This window comes from Natrix helvetica (assembly GCF_964273705.1).
Source record: "Natrix helvetica genome assembly, chromosome: 1".
Taxonomy (NCBI): domain Eukaryota; kingdom Metazoa; phylum Chordata; class Lepidosauria; order Squamata; family Natricidae; genus Natrix; species Natrix helvetica.
In genome coordinates, this window is record NC_138548.1 from 352,612,112 (window position 1) to 352,631,276 (window position 19,165).

Genomic DNA, 19,165 nt, shown 5'->3' on the forward strand with positions numbered 1-19,165 from the left:
GAGAAGAGCAACAAAGATGATAAGGGCATGGAGGCTAACCATAGGATGGAAAGTTGAGGCAATTAGATATAATGTATAATGAAGTATAATGAAGAGACGGTCTGGGGATGATGGGATAGCAGTCTTCCAGGACTTGAATGTCAGGGGAAAAAACACCCTGAAGAAAAATGAGGTCTATGGATCGGGCTGATTCCCAACAGCATATCATTAAGATGTTAAGAAAATAAAATAGTCTTGAGAAGCATATTCTATTTAATAAACAAACTTTAATACGAAAATAATAAAAGTAAATAAAACAAAACTAACTAATGGTTACATTTTGATAAAAGAGTTCCGTCTCCCAGTTTCCTGGCAGCCGGACAAAGATCAGAAGGAAAGCTCTGGAATGTGTGAAGACATGCGCAATAAATCACTTTCAGATAACTTTTATGACCTGCGCAATAACTCTTTCTCAGTTTAACTCTTCAGTGTCAGTTTCAGTCAGTTCATATCTAGCAAACTTTTTAACATCGTGACATTGAAGAGCTGTCACAGAGAAGAGAGGGTGCGGCCTATTCTCCAAAGCACCTGAGGGCAGGACAAGGTGGAAGATCGTTAAAGACAGAGCCAAGCTAAAACTTTAGAGAAATTTCCTGTCAGTGAGAATAATTAATCAATGGGATGCAGGCGTGAATTCCGGCAGGCACTACTGCTGGTTCGCTCGTGTGTGCTTTGTGCATGCGCAGTAGAATTAAAGCTATTCTGTGCACCTCTAGAACCGAAAAACAAGATGGCGGTGCCTACGGCGCCACCTGGAGAACCAGTTTGGGGGTGTGGCAGGCTGGGTCGCTGGAATCGGCAGGCCACCAAACCACTACCAGTTCGGCCGAACCGATCCAAACCAGTAGGAACCCACCACTGGTGGGATGGCTTCCTCCAGAAGTTGTGAGTGCTCCATCGCTGGAGGTTTTTAAGACATATTAAGACAACCATTTGTCTGAAATAGTGTAGGATCTCCTGCCAGAGGCAGGTCTTTAAACTAGAAAACATTAGGGGAGACATGATAGCAGTGTTCCAATATCTCAGGGGTTGCCACAAAGAGGGAATCAAACTATTCTCCAAGGCACCTGAGGGTAGAACAAGAAGCAATGGGTGGAAACTAATCAAGGAGAGAAGCAACCTAGAACTGAGGAGAAATTTCCTGACAGTTAGAACAATGAATCAGTGGAACAGCTTGTCTCCAGAAGTTGTGAATGCCCCAACACTGGAAGTCTTTAAGAAGATGTTGGATAGCCATTTGACTGAAATGGTGTAGGGTTTCCTGCCTAGGCAGGGGGCTGGACTAGAAGACCTCCAAGGTCCCTTCCAACTCTGCTGTTGTATTGTAAGCACCTCCAAGCAAACAATATTACAGCAGGAGTTGCTAATGAACCTGAAGATCCTATGCTGCAAACCACAACCCCTTTTCTCCACAACTCAATGTACCTACAGCTCTTACCCATTCTATTTAACAGCTATGGCATGTCGAATTTTACAGTGCTTTTGTCATTGCTGGATACTTCCCTCAGATCTTCTATATACTGCATTTCATCCTACCCACAATCTGAACAGGGATTCTCCTTCCTCTGAGCTCCTTTGAATTCACTTTTATCTCTCCTATCCCATTTTATCATATTTGAGGGTTCATAATCTCTAAGTAAAGAGCTGAGCGCTGCACTCTTTTCCGTAGTTATTTTTAGCTCCAGATTTCAGAGACCAACCAGAAACGTTGAGTATCACTTTGAAGTATTTTATTAAAAAGGTAATCCTGGCTGGAGAATTCTGGGGCTTGAAATCTGGAAGACAATGAGGTAGAAAGCTGAAACGTTGCATGTGGCATTTCTATGATCTAGAGCAGGGGTGCCAAACTCATATCACGGCAGGGTCATGCAACATATCGGGACATTTTCCCCCTTCGCTAAACCGGGCAGGGGCATGTCCAGTACATGATGCTTCCAGCCCATGGGTCGGGAGTTTGACAGCCCTGATGTATAGAAATGTAAAAAACAAAAAACTCCACACAAAATATTTATTGCAGCGATTGCACTATTTCTTGAAAAGCAAATATTTCTTTAAAAAAATATTTCTTGAAAAGTAAGTATCTACCGGTAGTAACATCTATTGATAGCCATACGCAGTTAGCTAGTCTTCATCAAACTAACAATTTTCCAATCTTTTTCTCTCTTCCCTCTTATCTAATACTGAGGCATCTTTGACTAAAGTGAATCAGGAAAGAAATCAAGCAGTTAACTTCTCAGCTGCATTTCCAACAGAAGATCAGAAATGAAATTCAAGCCTTCTCTACACGAATCACCTTCTGTCTCATGTGAATTTTTTTGTGGGCAGCAAGACAAGAATGATGCGTGAAGCACCGTCCACACTCTGGGCATTTAAAAGGTTTCTCCCCCGTGTGTAAACCTACATGGTTTATAAGTTTACACCTAGTAGTGAAACCTTTCCCACAATCGGGACACTCATACGGTTTCTCCCCTGTGTGAGTCCTGTGATGTACCACCAGGTGGGAATTCTGACTGAAACTTTTCCCACAATCCGGACATTCATATGGTTTTTCTCCTGTGTGAGTCCTCTTATGTATCATCAGCTCGGAATTTCGACCAAAAGCCTTTCCACATTCCAGGCACTCATACGGTTTCTCCCCTGTGTGAGTCCGATGGTGTACCACCAAGTAGGAATTCCGACTGAAACTTTTCCCACAGTGCAAACACACATACGGTTTCTCTCCTGTGTGAGTCCTCTTGTGTATCACCAGGTCAGAATTCTGAATGAAAGCTTTTCCACAATCAAGACACTCGTATGGTTTCTCTCCCGTGTGAGTCCTCTGGTGTATCACCAAGTGGCAATACTGACTGAAACTTTTCCCACAGTCAGGACACTCATATGGTTTTTCTCCTGTGTGAGTCCTTTGGTGTATCACCAGGTGGGAATTCCGAGTGAAACTTTTCCCACAATCTGGACAAAAATACAGCTTCTCTCCTGCGTGAGTCCTCTGGTTTATCAACAGGCTTGAATTACTGCTGTAACTTTTCTCACAATCCAGACACTCGTACGGCTTGTCTGCCATTTGACTTCTCTTGTGTATCCCTAGAGTAGCGTGCTTGATAAAGCTTTTGCCACATTGAGGACACTGGGAGAGATTTTCTCCGGTATGGGTCCTTCCATGGATCATCAACTCTGATCTGCAATCTGTCCTTTCCCCACAATATCCACATCTGAGGTGCTTTTCCACCAATGATATTCCTGGATTCAAAATATTTTGGATCCCTTCTTCGATGCTGTTTTGAATCAAGCTGCTCTTTCTTTCTTCACAGGGTGAGGTGGCTTGCATGATTATCTGGCCTATGTGGCTAAACAAGTGACTCCTTCCACCCCCATTGATTTCTAGATTAATTCCCCCTTTTTCTGAATTTAGAAACGATCCACTCTGATCTTTTTTGTGAAGAGTCTGAGGTTCACATACTCGATTATTTCCAGCACAAAAACCGTCTTCTTGTTATTCTTTCTTGTCTGTCATCTGTTGTGGAAGCAGAAAGGTTTTCTGGAGGAAATGGAGTGCATTTTGATTGCAGGACAGATTTGCTTTGTTTTTTTTAATGCTGCTTGTGATTCTCATTTGTTCAGAATGGATTCCTTGGCATCTTCTTTGTCTGTAATTCACATGAAAGACTTAGTGTAATGGCTGCATATAAAATGGGTGCACAACCTATGAAAACAAGAAAAAAAATATTACATTGAAAGAAACCAAACATACCAATCTAATCTCTAACATTGTGATTCATTTGACACACAGAAGACTAAATTCAAATATTCACTCAATCACGAAATTCTCTTTTGGACCTGAGTAAATCACAAACGCTTAGCATTAAAAATTGTTATGAAGTAAATCTGGAAAGGCTGAATATAGTTATAGTTATACAGCAGTGGTGGGTTGCAGGCGTTATGTCCCGGTACGGGCATACTGGAGCCAGCCCGGACCACCGGATACCGTTCTGGTATGGTGCTCTGGAAGCCCCGCCTGAGCTCCTTACCGGTCTTTTAAGTCTTCTGCGCTTCCGGCGCATACAGCACCTGCGCGACACTCCGCTGAACAACTGGAGCGTCATGGAGACTCGTGGAGGAGCTAACACGCATGCACACGCTGCACGCGTCCATTTTTGGTCTGATGGGGGGGGTTTAATTGATGAAATGGTGCCCAAAGCCTATGAGAGATTTAAAGCCTCAGTTCTACGCATGAAACTCCTCATTTGCCTTGAAAATAACACAGGGGAGACATGATAGCAGTGTTCCAATACCTCTGCCTCTGCTAGCAAAAATGGGGCATGGGCAGGGCACCCTACCCCCACAACAGCTTTTGGCCTCCGGAGTGGCCCAGGAGGCCTTCCAGTCCCAAAACAGGGCCTCCGGAGCCATCCAGGTCCAAAACGTGGCCTCCGGAGTATTGCAGGAAGCCGTCCTTGACTCAGAAGGTTATAAAAGGGAGGAAAAGTAAAATATTTTAGCTCTCAGGCTTGCAGGATTCTGCTACTAGCCTAATAATTTTTAGTTCTAGTCTTCCTATGGAGTCAGTTTCTTGATCTGGTCTCTCTCATAAGATGATCAAGTTGATCAAGTAAGTATTAAAAAAAACAAAATTACAGAAATGTACGCCTCCCTATTTTTATAAGTTTATAAAACCATGTCTGCGGAGGTGTGGTTCTATCATGCCCATCATGGCCACCCCCACCCCGCCCTCCAAGGTCAACCCCAATCCTGATGTGGCCCTCAATAAAATTGATTTTGACACCCCTGGTGTAGCCTCCTGCTTGAGCAGGGGGTTGGACTAGATGACCTCCAAAGTCCCTTCTGACTCTTATTCTGTTAAAACACAAGGAAAAGCAGAAATATAAATCTCCCAACCATCAGAAAATCGAAGGCAACAATTTAAACAATGTAAGGAAGGATGAGTGCCAAAGAATGAATGCTTTTGAACTTAGCATTGGAGAAGTCTCTGGAGAGTCCTTGGAGAGTCCCTTGGAGTGCGAGGAGATCAATTCAGTAGATCCTAAATGACTTCAACCCTGACTGTCCTTTGGAAGGACAGATGCTGACGCTTCTGAAGCTCAAAATACCTTGGTTACTTAATGAGAAGAGAGGACTTGCTGGAAAAGACCCTGATGTTAGGGAAAGATGGAAGGCAAAAGGAGAAGGGGGCGGAGAGCAGAGGATGAGATGGTGAGATAGATAGATAGATAGATAGATAGATAGATGGATGGATGGATGGATGATAGAAATAGACAGAAATATAGTAATAGATAGATGAGAAAAAATGATAGAAATAGATGATAGATAGAAATAGAAGATAGAAATATATTAGATATATAGATAGAAAGAAATAGATAATAGATAGAAATAGATGATAGAAATAGATAATAGATGATAGGTGATCGAAATAGATGATAGACAGAAATAGATAGAAATAGATGACAGATAGAAATAGGTGATAGAAATAGATGATAAAAATAGATTAAAAATATAGAAATGTTTATGTTTGTTTAAAAATTAAAAAATACAAAAAAAGAAATATAGAAATATATATATAGAAATAGATGATAGATGACAGAAATAATGATAGAAATATAGATATAGATAGATGATAGAAATAGATGATAGAAATAGATGAGAGATATAAATAGATAGACAGAAATAGATGATAGAAATATAGATAGATGATACATAGAAATAAATAATGGGAGATAGCAATAGATGAGAGATAGAAATAGATGATAGAAATATAGATATAGATAGATAGATGATAGAAATAGATGATAGAAATAGATAGATGAGAGATAGAAATAGATGATAGAAATATAGATATAGATAGATAGATAGATGATAGAAATAGATAGAAATAGATGAGATGAGAAATAGATAGAAATAGATGATAGAAATATATAGATACATAGAAATAAATAGATGAGAGATAGCAATAGATGAGGGATAGAAATAAATAGATGAGAGATAGAAATAGATGATAGAAATATATAGATAGATAGATAGATAGATAGATAGATAGATAGGAAATAGATGAGATGAGAGATAGAAATAGATAGATAGAAATAGATGATAGAAATATAGATGATACATAGAAATAAATAGATGAGAGATAGCAATAGATGAGAGATAGAAATAGATGATAGAAATATAGATAGACCGACTGACCACTTAGATAGGCCTGTAAAGCACAGTGAAGCGGTATATAAGTGCTATTGCTATAGTGTCATCGACACAATGAACCTGAATTTGGGCAGACTCACGGAGACAGGGGAGGACTCTGTGCGTATGTGTGTGAGTGATGCTACCGTATGTATGGTCCATGGGGTCGCGAAGAGTCAGGCACGACTTACCAACTGAAGAGCAACCTATTTTAAACCATGCAGCAGCCCTGGGACGAAATTTGGGGAGGGCATGAATAGGTAGCAGCGGAGAATGTTTCAGCTACGTTGCTTGCTCTGCTTCTGCACCCTGGACTGGAGCAAACCAAAGCGCCCCGCTGCTTCCCCCCCCCCCCCCCCCGCCTTTTCTCCGACCTTCCTTCAACTCACCTGCCAGCTGCTGCTTCGACCCCGGGAAGAGCACAAAAACAGCCGCCCACGACACCTTCTTCTTAGGGGGGGGGGAGCGGAAAAGGAAGTTCCTGTGCCCCCTTCCCCCCCCCCGCCCCAAAGCCTTTCTAGCAATCCAATTCTTCGATGCTCTTCCTCAGAAGCCGCTGCGACGTCGGCGGTTTTCCAGGCGATGGTGTTGATGATCTTTACAGCGCCATCTAGCGACACAAGGCTGAAAAACACACTTCTCGCTGATATCTATGGAGATTCTCAGGCATCCATGGTTGTCCCGAAGGTGCTTTTTCAAGAGGCAACTGGACTAGAGCTGAAGAAGCTTCTTGGATGACAAGCAAAACGCCTTCAAAGAAAAACCCAGAAAGGCCAGTTGCCTCGTGAAAAAAAGCACCTTTGAGACACTTGTCTGCTTTAGATGCAGATCTGTATACTATACATAGACTGTAGCCAGAGAGCCACGAACATTTCCAAATTCTTCCCTTCCCTTCCCTCTGTGCTAATGTCCCATTTTATTCTTCATTTATTCTTTATGATTAGGGAAGGATAAAACATATAAAGAACAGTTTATGTCTAGTTTAATAGAAAAAAGGACTAGGGGAGACATGATAGCAGTGTTCCAATATCTCAGGGGTTGCCACAAAAAAGAGGGAGTCAAACTATTCTCCAAGGCACCTGAGGGCAGGACAAGAAGCAATGGGTGGAAACTAATCAAGGAAAGAAGCAACTTAGAACTGAGGAGAAATTTCCTGACAGAACAATTAATCAGTGGAACAACTTGCCTCCAGAAGTTGTGAATTCTCCAACACTGGAAGTTTTTAAGAAGATGTTGGAGAACCATTTGTCTGAAGTGGTGTAGGATTTCCTGCCTAAGCAGGGGGTTGGACTAGACGACCTCCAAGGTCCCTTCCAACTCTGCTATTCTATTCTATTCCTCAAAGATGTTAGAATGCTGTACCCACTAAAATTTTACATTATGGACTTGTTCTCTCAAAGACTGAGAGCCTCTGGAATTATTTCAAGCGTTTTCAGCTCCTAAGAACAATAAAATGATAAAATGTACAGTAGTCCTTGACTTATCACAGTTCATTTAGTGACCATTTGAAGTTACCATGGCAGTGAAAAAAGTCAATGGAGCATCCAGTTCACTTAACCACCATGCTACCAACTTAACAAATACAATGATTCACTTGTGTGAATCTGTGGCTAGAAAAGTCGTAAAATGGGGCAAACTCACTTAACAAAATTTTCACTTAGCAAGATAAATTTTGGGGCGCAATTGTGGTCGTAACTCGAGGCTTGCCTGTAGTCTCCACGTTGATGGTTTTCTTTCATATTTGTGCTTATCCGAGGCCACGGTCCGGAATAACAGATTCTCCTGGCACTGATTTGGTGGAAGTATTTGGAAAGGATGAACTTTGAATCCTCCTCATCTCCTCTCATTTTTGTCATGGTGGAGAAGCCACCAACGGTAAGTACATCTGAGGGTGCAACTGTATTTTTAGGAGCTGTAGCCAGTTATGAGACCTACCACAAAGATTGACTTACAACTTCAAGATACTTTATCAACAGATCTGCTGGCTAACGATTTCTGGGGCTTGAAATCTACAGCGCACCTATTGTCAGGGTTCCAAGTAATACATCCCAGTTCAATAAGAACTCCGAGGCAGGTCATTTCCTCAAACAACATTTTTATTAGGACATATCAAATTGCCATTTTCCTAGTGGAAAACAGGATCTAAGTTGGGGCCAGTTTCCCCCCTCCAATTAAAAGTAAAAAAATTATCACACACCACCCCCCCCCCCCGCCGTCTCAGTCACATGGTCCAATCAGCATACAGCCTCGTTGCTAGATGACCTCAGTCTCCACCCTGCAGACACCTGCATGAACGTCCTTGATTCCCAGGGGAGCGGGGGAATTTATTATGACTACAACCCCCCAGCTAATCTCTACAACCCCCCACCCCCCTGGCCCCATCACTCCAGACTGTGTCAGCCCTGAAGCAGTGAGAAACGAAACCTCCCTAGAGACTAACAAAAAGAAAATGGCCACAGTTCAGCCAATTTCAGGGTTGTCACATATGTTGAAGAAACTTGAAATTCCCTTTGTAGCATTTCTATGGCTTATGATGATCGGTATGCAAAAAAATGACTCCCAAAGCCTTTTTGTAGAATTGCATGACCTCTGCATAAGGGAATGTCCAGTAAGTTTGCTTATATCCAGATACGAAGTGTTACCTTTTACCAAACCAATATTTTTCAAATTCTCTCCTCCGTTATGTCTAATATTGAGATACATTTGACTACAGTGAAGGATGCTAGACATTTAATACTTAATTTCTCAATTGTTTTTCCAATGGAAAATTAGAAATTATATTCAAGACTTCTCTACAGACGTCGCTTTCTGCCTCGTGTGGATTTTCTTGTGTGCGGCAAGGCAGGAATATTGTGTAAAGCACCGTCCGCACTCTAGGCATTTGAAAGGTTTCTCCCCTGTGTGTAAACCTAAATGATTTATAAGGTTAGATCTAGTACTGAAACTTTTCCCACATTCCTGACACTCATATGGTTTCTCTCCTGTGTGAGACCTCTGGTGTATCAACAGGTGGGAACTCTGACTGAATGTTTTTCCACATTCTAGACATTCATATGGTTTCACTCCGGTGTGTGTATTCTGGTGTATCAGCAGATGGGAATTCCGATTGAAAGTTTTCCCACAAAGAGGACATTTATATGGTTTCTCCCCCGTGTGAGTCCTCTGATGCATCATCAGATCAGATTTCTGGCTGAAACTTTTCCCACAAACAGGACACCCATATGGTTTCTCACCAGTATGTGTTCTTTGGTGTATTACCAGATGGGAATTCCAACTGAAACTTTTCCCACATTCCAGACATTCGTATGGTTTCTCTCCAGTGTGAATCTTCTGGTGTATCACGAGGTGAGAATTTTGGCTGAAACATTTACCACAATATTGACATTCGTATGGTTTCTCTCCTGTGTGAGTCCGCTCGTGTGTCACCAGGTTAGAATTCCGGCTGAAACTTTTCCCACAATCCTGACAGCTATACGGTTTCTCCCCTGTGTGAATTCTCTTATGTATCAACAAGTTGGACTTCCGACTGAAACTTTTCCCACAATCTGGACACGCATAAGGTTTCTCTCCTGTGTGAGTCCTCTGGTGTATCACCAGGTGGGAATTACGATTGAAAGTTTTCCCACAATCCAGACATACATACTGTTTCTCCTCTGTGTTAGTCGTCCGGTGTATCGCTAGGGTGGCGTCCTTGCAAAAGCTCTTGTCACATTGCGAGCATTGGTATGCATTACCCCCGGTGAGTGTCATTTTATCCTCAAAACGGCGTGGGCTGTAGCAAAACAATTTCCCACACGTAGGACATATATTTCGCTTTTCTCTCATGTGGATACTTTCATGCACCATCAGTTGCGATTTGCAATCCATACTATCCTCACCACATGTAGCTCCGTGGGGCTTTTCCACCACTGATATTTTTGGTTTATTGGGGAGGTCAAAAATATGTTGGATCCCTTCTTGGATGATGTTTTCATTCAAGCTACTCTTTCCTTCTTCACAGAGCGAGTCTTGCATGACTGCTTGCCACACCTGGTTATCCAACTGTCCTCTCCATTGATTTCCAGGTACTTCCATCTTTTTCTGAATTTGCAAATGACCTTTTCCCTTGACCTTTTTGTAGAGTGTGTCATTGAGTATGAGCTCCACATACTCAATTTTTTTTCCAGGTTAATAGTCTCTTCAGCTACTATCTCTCTTGTCCATCAGGTGCTGGGAAGGAGAAGTGTTTTGTTGTTTTCTGTAGGAATTAGAAGGATTTTAATTGCAGGATGGATTCATTTTCCTTTTTAGTTCTGCTTTTCATCTCACTTGGCATCTTCTTGGCATCCTCATTTGTCTATAACAATCACATAAAAGGCTTGGTTTAATGATTGGCTATAAAATGGGAAAACAACAAGGAGCATGAAAAAAGAAACATGTGAAAATGCTAGATTAACCATAAACATCAATTATGATTTATTTGTCACATAGAAGACTAGTTAGATCAAAAAAGGAAAAGGCAAAAATAATATTACAGTGCACCTCCACCCCCAGAGACTCTGTTTTTCCCCCTTTGTATTCAGATGAATATGTCTATGTTTGCATTGTTTGCATTTAATTCTTTTTTTAATTTTAAAAAGGCTAGCTAAATCTAATTTTAAATATCCACACAATCATGACATTCTCTTGTGGACTTGAATAACTTCTAAGCCCTACAAATTGTTATTTTCAAATATATCTGACACACAGTAAATACATAAAATATTGTATATATAATGCATGCATGTAGAAAATATTTATATTTCAACCTAAAAAATGTCCCAGAAATGAGTACATTCAAACTTTTTGGCTTAATTTAAAAGAAATGGTGCCCAAAGCATCACCGGTTTTGCCTACAAAACTCCTCCCTTGCTAAGAAAACACCACGCTCCTAAAAAACACAAGGAGTCAACTCTAAAGTGAAGGAGACTTTTTAAATCTTGCAACCAGCAGAAAATTGCAGGCAACACTTTTAAAGCGTGCAGCACCAGTGGAATCTAAAGGAGACATTTAAATCAGAAGGAAAATGAAGGGACCCGTTTCAAATCATGCAGGAAGACTGGAATAAAATTTGAGGAGGGAAGGAAGGAAGGAAGAATAAATAAATAAATAGCAACAGCCCTAAATTGAACGAGACTTTTAAAATCTTTTAAAATCATCTCCCAACCAGCAGAAGATCAAAGGCAAATGGAATAAAATTTGGGAAGGAATAAGCAGAAGCCGATGTATTTCAGCCTAGTGGTTGCTTCTCTGCTTTTACACCGTGGAGGAAACCTACTTGCTCTCGGCCTTTCCTCCGACCTGTCCTGAACTTGCCGTCCAGATGTTGCCGATGCTGCTGCTTGGATCCTGGGAAGAACGTCTGGACAGCCGCCACTATGCCTACACCCCTCCCCATCCGGTGAGCCGGAAGAGGAAGCTACTTCCTCTTACCTTCTCGTCTCCTCTATATACTCTCTAGCAATTCGATACTCAATGGTTTCACCACCTTTCAATTCAGTCGCTCCCTCTGTTGAACCGCCAGCGACGTCGCTGCTGCGTTGACGGCTTTCTAAGCGCGGGTGTTCCATCCATCCATCCATCCATCCATCCATCCATAAACAAACAAACAAACATCCATAAATAAATATCCATAAATAAATACATATTCATAAATAAATAAACATCCATAAAAAATATCCATAAATAAATAAAGACCTCCAAGGTCCCTTCCAACTCTGTTATTCTGTTCTGTTAAATCTGAGCTAGAAATTTTGTATGCAAGAAGCCAGAACTAAACCAAGGGAAAGCATTCTTAGCCGGGGGGGGGGGGGGGGGGGGGGGGGGGGGGAGAAACGTTGTGCAAAAAGGGAACAACAAACCTCACCTCCCTTGGGGAATCAGGGAAGACTGTTCTTGGGGGTGCAGGATAACTCCCCAAAACTTCCCTCTTTGCAACTGAGGGAAGCTTGAACAGGGGTTGGATTAGAAGACCTCCAAGGTGCCCTTCCAGCTCTATTCCGACTGATTGAACAGTACAGTTAGATCCAATTTAGCTGCAAGAGATTAGCCAGGTGCTGGGTGCTAAAACGTTTAGTGAAAGTTTTGTTTTTGTACACAGCTCCTAAACGATGGCCTAAGTAACAACTGAGTCCAGGATTATGGTCCTTAAGTAGTTTCTGTCATTCAGCAAGGCACCCATGCAATCTCCCCCCCCCAATTGCAGTCATTATGAGGAGAAGGGGTGCCAAGGGAGAGGGAAGACCTAGGTTGCTGAATGAATGACGTCAAGGATTATCTGTACACTTGCAAGTCTAAAAAGTACAAGCCAAGCCAGGAAAAGGAAATATTTTAAGCCACAAGTTTGCCACTTGTGGAATTTTATCTAGAATCAAAGATTCCTGTTGTTCACGTGTTACATGTAAATGGTATCTTTTAATTTGATCACTTTATGATGTGTCACATATGCCAAATAAATGTATCATGTTTCTGCACCCTATAAAAGCACACCCTCCCCCACTTAAATGCTTTTGCTTTGCCTGAATTACTTTTTTTGGGGAAATTTTTTATTGTTTTAATGAAACAAAAAACACACAAAAAATAATTCTCCATTACATCTTCCAGAAAGCATGTTGATTGGTTACAAATAAATTTCATGTGTTACTACCACAATCCTTCTTTATACTTCATTCATATTGGATTGTACATTTTAAATCAAAGATCTTTATGTATTTTACCATCAGTGTACCATCATTCTCATTTAACTATAATTGTTTAAACGTGCTTTTATCTAAAATCATTTATATTTAAAGACACAACCACATACTGGCATTCATTAGCTGTTTCTGTAAACCTCAGGCTTATACCCAATTGCTTTCACCAATGCCAACACATATAAAATCATTAAACATTATCCATTAACATTTCGTTATTGTTATTGTAGTTATCTAACATCTTTATAATAAATCTAGACCTAAATTTATTAATAGAATTTATAAGTACCCAGGAGAGATTACATCTTTATAACAAAATTCAAAACAAAAAAGTATTAGTAAAATTGATAAATCTTTTTCCCAGGTCCCAGGTTATAGTTTATATCCAAATCGTTTTTACTAATTAAAGTTATTTCATTATTATTATCATAATGGATTATTTGTTAACGAATAAACATTTTAAAAACAAAGACATTCTATAATCATCTACAAAATCCTACTTATTAATCACCAAGGATTAAGTAAGTTTTTAATTATCAACACTCCTTGTCAACCTGTGTCTTTCCAGTAACAAAACAATCTTATCTCTTTAGCCAGTAACATTTCATTATTGTTATTGTAGTTATCTAACATCTTTACAATATATCTAAACAAAAAATTATTTGTAGAATTTATGAGTACCCAGAAGAGATTACATCTTTGTAACAAAATCCAAACAAAAAAAAAATTAGTAAAATTAATAAATCTTTTTTCCAGGTCCCAATTTACGGTTTATATCCAAATTGTTTTCACTAATTAAAGTTATTATTTCACTATTATTATCATAATGGATTATCTGTTAACAAATAAACATTTTAAAAACAAAAACATTCTATAAGCATCTACAAAATCCTACTTATTAATCACCAAAGATTAACTAAGTTTTTAATTATCAGCATTCATTGTCAACCTGTGTCTTTCCAATCTTATCTCTTTACCCAGTTGTTGCATCAATTCTCTTATTAGCTTCTTTACAGAGATCTTAAAGACTTCTCTCCGCACTTTTTTGCTCAGATCTCTCATATACTCTCGTTGCCCCTCAGCTGATATTAAAATTAACATGTCTTTGATTATCAGACGTCTTTCTAAAGCTGTCTCTCTTCCTAATTCCATCATCAAATCCATATCTTGACAGGAGGGGTAGAGCTCCAGATAATCAAATTCACTTTTCCATATCTTTCCACTTTCACTCATGGGTGCTTCATTAGTAGATTCATCTGTTGTCTTGCCTTTATCTTCTATATCTTCTATATCAGCGATGGCGAACCTTTTTTGGCTCGCGTGTCACAAGTGGGGGGAGCGCATGGGGGGGTCGTGTGTGGGCATGCCGCACCCATAATGCAATGCACGACCCCACAGTGCATATGCGCGCACAACAGGCGCTCCCCCCCATTTTTACATGCTTTTTTCGCCCTCCCCAGGCTCCAGAGGCTTTATAGGAGCCTGGGGAGGGCGAAAAGAGCCCCCCGCCCCCCGGAGGCTTCAGGGATCATCCGGAGGCTTCCCTGAAGCCTTCGGAACACTTAAAACGACCCTCCGAGCAAACCGGAATCCTCCAGACGATCCCTGAAGCCTCCGGAGGGCCTCCGGGGGGCGGGGAGGGGCTCTTTTCGCCCTCCCCAGGCTCTTATAAAGCCTCTGGAGCCTGGGGAGGGCAAAAAATGGCTTTTAAAAATGGTGAACTCAGCATCTCGCGTGCCCTGACAAATGGCTCCGCGTGCCACCTGTGGCACGCGTGCCATAGGTTCACCATCACTGTTCTATATCTTCATTCTCTTCTTTAGTTTTGGGAGCTCCAACCCCTTCATATTTTGCTACGCATAACAATAATTTATCCAACTTCTTATCAAATCTCTCTGGAGAGATGAAAGCCAAATGTCGCGACGACACAATGTGCGGTCTTGATAGTCCGAGACCGCCGTTAATTCTTTTACTGCTGTAACGGTCCATATGGACCTAAGCCATCCCGGAGAGACGGTGAAAGGGAGACAAATCCTTGCTAGTCACAGGGACATCGCAAAGTCCCTGTTTGACCCAAGGGAAGCTCTCCAAAGCGGCGGTAAATAGACAGCTCCCAGGCTGACGAAGTCAGAGACAGCTCCGGAGGAAAGGCAGTGAAAGTGAAAGTGAGTCTATTTGGTGAGATTTTTTTTTCTTTGAGAATGATCGCCCAAAGAAACTTTTTTTTTCTAGGATAAATTAGTCCTTTAAGTTAAGAATAAAGCTGCGAAATTTATCTCTATTGGACTGCCTTAGAAAGTTTTTTTTTCTATGTAACAATGTTTTGTGGATTGAAGTGATTGTAATGCTTCCCGTTTCTCCTCGTAAGTGAATGAATTGATTTTTTCTTCTATTCCCTGTTACTTTATTTTTTGGCTGAACTAAAACCTCTTTTTTATTTTAACAATCCTTCCTCCTACTGTTTATCAAATTTTATTAAAGATACTTAGAGACTTTTGCTTTTTTTTTAAAGCCTGAAACGAATAAGAGAAAGTTGAATCTGCCATTTGGAAGCCAGAACTTGGTTTTTCTTTTTCTTTTGAAACAATATATCCTTTGTTCTACTTTCCTTGATTTTACTGAAGTTGGAAGGTTTGCAGCTTGTTTGTGGACTGACAATATCTCAAGGACACGGACTGTTTCTCTGCAGGTGTCTGTGAGAAATATTTTGGGCAAGGGAAGGAAAAGAAAAGATAGAACCCTCCATCTCTGAAAACATTAGAAGAAACTTGTGCACAAGTGATTTCAAAATTAAAGTATTTTTATACATCAAAGAAATATTGAAGGCGAGAGTGGCAGTGGAGTTTAGATCTTTTTTTCCTTTTTTCGGAAATATGTATCTATATACAGATGAGGAAGCCTTAAGTCTCCAAGATGTTTTGGATGGACTTCAAAATTTATTGGAAGGATCTGCTTTGCCTGAATTACTTGATGATTTGTATTTTCAGAAGCCTCTTTGTAAAGGTAAAAGTGTCCCTCTCAAATTCAGGCATCCATTGTCCACACCAAACTTGGGAGTGCCCGAGATTTGCAAAACGGTGATTGCCGACTGCAGAATTTTATTTATTTATTTATTTTATTGAATTTATATTGCCGCCTATTCGCCCATAGCAACTCAAAGACGGATTACAGAATATAAAACCACATTTAAAACAATAAAAACTAACAAAAAGAATCAAATCAATTAATATAGTACAATATAACAAAATCATCCCCCACCTCCCACCCACCTAGTCCCGGCGACAGCAGATCACACGAGCCATTTAATGGGCTCCATCCCGCTCTGGGTTTCCCAGGCCTGCTTGCAGAACCAGGTCTTCAGCACCTTCCAGAAGAGTGCTGAAGAGTGGGGGCCATTCTAATCTCTGGGGGGGGAATGATGTTCCAGAGAAAAGGGGCCACCATGGAGAAGGGCCTTCTCACCAGGTGTATCTGCCTAGGGGGGATGAGACCCGCAGCATTCCCTGTCTCCTCCACACCAAGAATGCTGTGGCCATTATCATCGTGTGTCAGTTGTTGCACCCAAATCACTGTGGCAATCACACCTTCAAGGACCAGGTAGAAATCTCCTTTTTTCAGAGTCATAAAATCGTTTAAACAAGTGGCAAATGAGGGCTACCTATACAACTGAACATCTCAAATAATTCTCATTTTTAAAAACAGGTTAAGGGCTAAGCAGAGCTAAATCTGGTTAATGCATGGAGGGGACACCACCAGGAAATCCCATTTGGACGGGGAAGTTAAAAAGAATAATAATCCCAGAAGCCAGCAGTGGCAGATCAGTGCCAGATTGTTGCCAAGAAAACAACATATGTCAATAAAATAACAAGAAGTCAATTCTACCTTGAAGGAGACTTTTTAAATCTCCCAACCCACAGAAAATGGCAGGCAGCAGTTTCAAAGCCTGCAAAACCAATGGAATTAAATCTGGGGTGGGAAGGAATAGGTAGCAGCTTCTCTGCTTTTACACCAAGGAGCAAACCAGGCAGCCCGGCTTGGTCCCAGCCCTTTCTTCCGATCTGTCCTCAACTCACCTTCCAGCTGCTGTTGCGACCCTGGGAAGAACAAGAGTGCCACCCTCCATGCCATCATCCTCCCAGGGATGAACAGGAAGAGGAAGTTCTTCTCCACTCCGGCATCCTCTCTAGTAATTTAATACTTGATGGTTTCAATGCCTTTTAACTCGTTACCGATGGGCTACCACACGGTATTGACAGCGATCTAAGGCGCGTGCGTTGATCATTTCTACAGCGCCATCTAGTGGCTGAAAAACACGTTCGTCCGATTTCTTTCCCCCAAGGCGTTCGAATTTGATAGGTATTATTATTATTATACTTTATTCATTAAATATGAAACTCAGTCAACCGAGCATTCAAAAATTCACCACAAATACCATTGATTGGTGCTAATGGTTCATACGGGTTGTTGCCAGCGTCCTAGGTATCAACCAAGTACCTTCTTAAAATATAAGATGTTCCGAGTAGTGCAGTTTTTTTGCAGTTCCACTGGTGTTATTGCAGGAAAGGGCAATTTGTTGATGTATCTTATAAAATTCTTGGACATGGTATCAAGTGCCCCGATGACAATGGGTATCACTGTTACATGTTTCATCCATAATCGAGTAGTTTCAATGGCCAGGTCACGGTATTTTGTGATTTTTTTTCTAGTTCTTTTTCTTCGACCCTGGCATCTCCTTGTACCGCGATGTCAATAAATTGTACGTTTTCGGCCCTCTACAATCATATCTGGCGTGTTGTGTTCCAAATGACCATCCGTCTGCATTCAAAAGTCCCACAAGATCTTCACCTTCTCATTTTTATTATTTTATTTTATTATTTTATTTTATTCTGTATTATCATTATTGGTTAATCTATGGTGAGATTCATAGCCTTTGGGTCTGGTTGGTAGCTCAACAGCTCGAGTCCTAACCAAGGACATAGGAACTTATTATTATCATTATTATTATACTTTATTCATTAAACATGAAACTCAAGTCAACTGAACATTCAAAAATGCATTACAAATACCAGTGACCGGTGCTAATGGTTGATATGAGTTGATGCCAGTGTCCTAGGTATCAACCAAGTACCTTCTTAAAATATACGATGTTCCAAGTAGTTCAGTTTTTTGAAGTTTCGCTGGTGTTATTGCAGGAAGTTGCAATTTCTTGATTTGTTTTATAAAATTCTTGGATATGGTGCCAAGTGCCCCAATGACAATAAGTATCACTTTTTAAAAATTATTATTCATTAAACATGAAACTGTCAGCTGAACATTCAAAAATGCATCACAAATACCACTGACTGGTGATCATTATTATTATTATCATTATTATTATCATTATTATTATCATTATTATTATTATTATGTGCCAGCCAATTGTTTTTGATCCCCACCGATCACATCGATAGATTTTTCTCCAGGATGATCTGCCGCTAAACCTTTTCTAGTTTGATATACGAACCTAACTTAAGAGTCATTTGCTAAGATGGGTGGGTACAGAAATCAAATATATGAATAAAATGAATGAATGAATAAAATAAATAATTTATGCAAGGTGCACTGCAAATGTCAAGAAAGTTTTTTTGAATTTGCAGAAGTACAACTCCCATCACCCACAGCCAGCACCACTTTTAGAATTATTGGAATGACACACAGAACCAATTTTTAGTGCAATGGATTTAAGAGGTTTAATGAAATCGTCAACGAGAGGGGAAAACTCACCAAACTAAAAATCCATGTCTTCCACTACCAACCAGCCCACAAAATCTACACAACATTGGGTGTGCCTAAATTACTCTTGGCATCTTGGGAGGTGCCATCTTTTGAGTTATATTTGAAAGATTAGGGTGGAAAGTTAAATACCAAAAGATGGAGTAGTATGTAAGAGATACAAAAATAGATCTTGATCTTCTTCAAGAGCTGTGACATGGACCCAGGGAAAAAAGATCTTGGGTCAAGGAGAATTCATTTAACATCTTTATTTTAATTCAAGAAGAAGCCATTGCAAACTATTGATTGACAAGGTTGTTCATCCTTCCTCAAATCCAGTCCCAATTTTCTATCCAGCTCCCTCCTTTCCATTTTTCATATGGTCTAGTATAAAAAACGTTTTCCTACAGGAGGAGATCCCATGTTTTCCTGGCATACAGTATACAGGTAGCCCTCAATTTACAGCAGTTCATTTA

The 19,165-nt window shown here is 40.4% G+C and overlaps 1 protein-coding gene and 2 long non-coding RNA genes across 4 annotated transcripts in view; 1 reads left to right on the forward strand and 2 right to left on the reverse strand.

The window, feature by feature from the left end:
• The window catches only part of LOC309383178, a 474,080-nt gene that overhangs the window by 31,142 nt on the left and 423,773 nt on the right, over positions 1-19,165 (forward strand). The gene's annotated exons all lie outside the window — the stretch shown is intronic.
• Positions 1,753-6,735, reverse strand: LOC309382622. Its single transcript, XR_014173683.1, has 2 exons — positions 6,618-6,735; positions 1,753-3,739 (listed from the first exon to the last, which is right to left on the reverse strand). It is a non-coding gene; the product is annotated as an uncharacterized lncRNA (long non-coding RNA).
• Positions 8,944-17,104, reverse strand: LOC309385139 (uncharacterized protein). 2 transcript variants are annotated; one of them, XM_081939257.1, is made up of 2 exons: positions 17,012-17,104; positions 8,944-10,564 (listed from the first exon to the last, which is right to left on the reverse strand). In XM_081939257.1, the coding sequence occupies exon 2, from the start codon at positions 10,300-10,302 to the stop codon at positions 9,010-9,012; it is 1,293 nt and encodes a 430-aa protein (XP_081795383.1). In that variant the 5' UTR covers positions 10,303-10,564; positions 17,012-17,104; the 3' UTR covers positions 8,944-9,009. The 2 variants fall into 2 exon arrangements, with proteins under 2 accessions (XP_081795383.1, XP_081795382.1); XM_081939256.1 differs by lacking the exon at positions 17,012-17,104 and adding an exon at positions 11,525-11,692.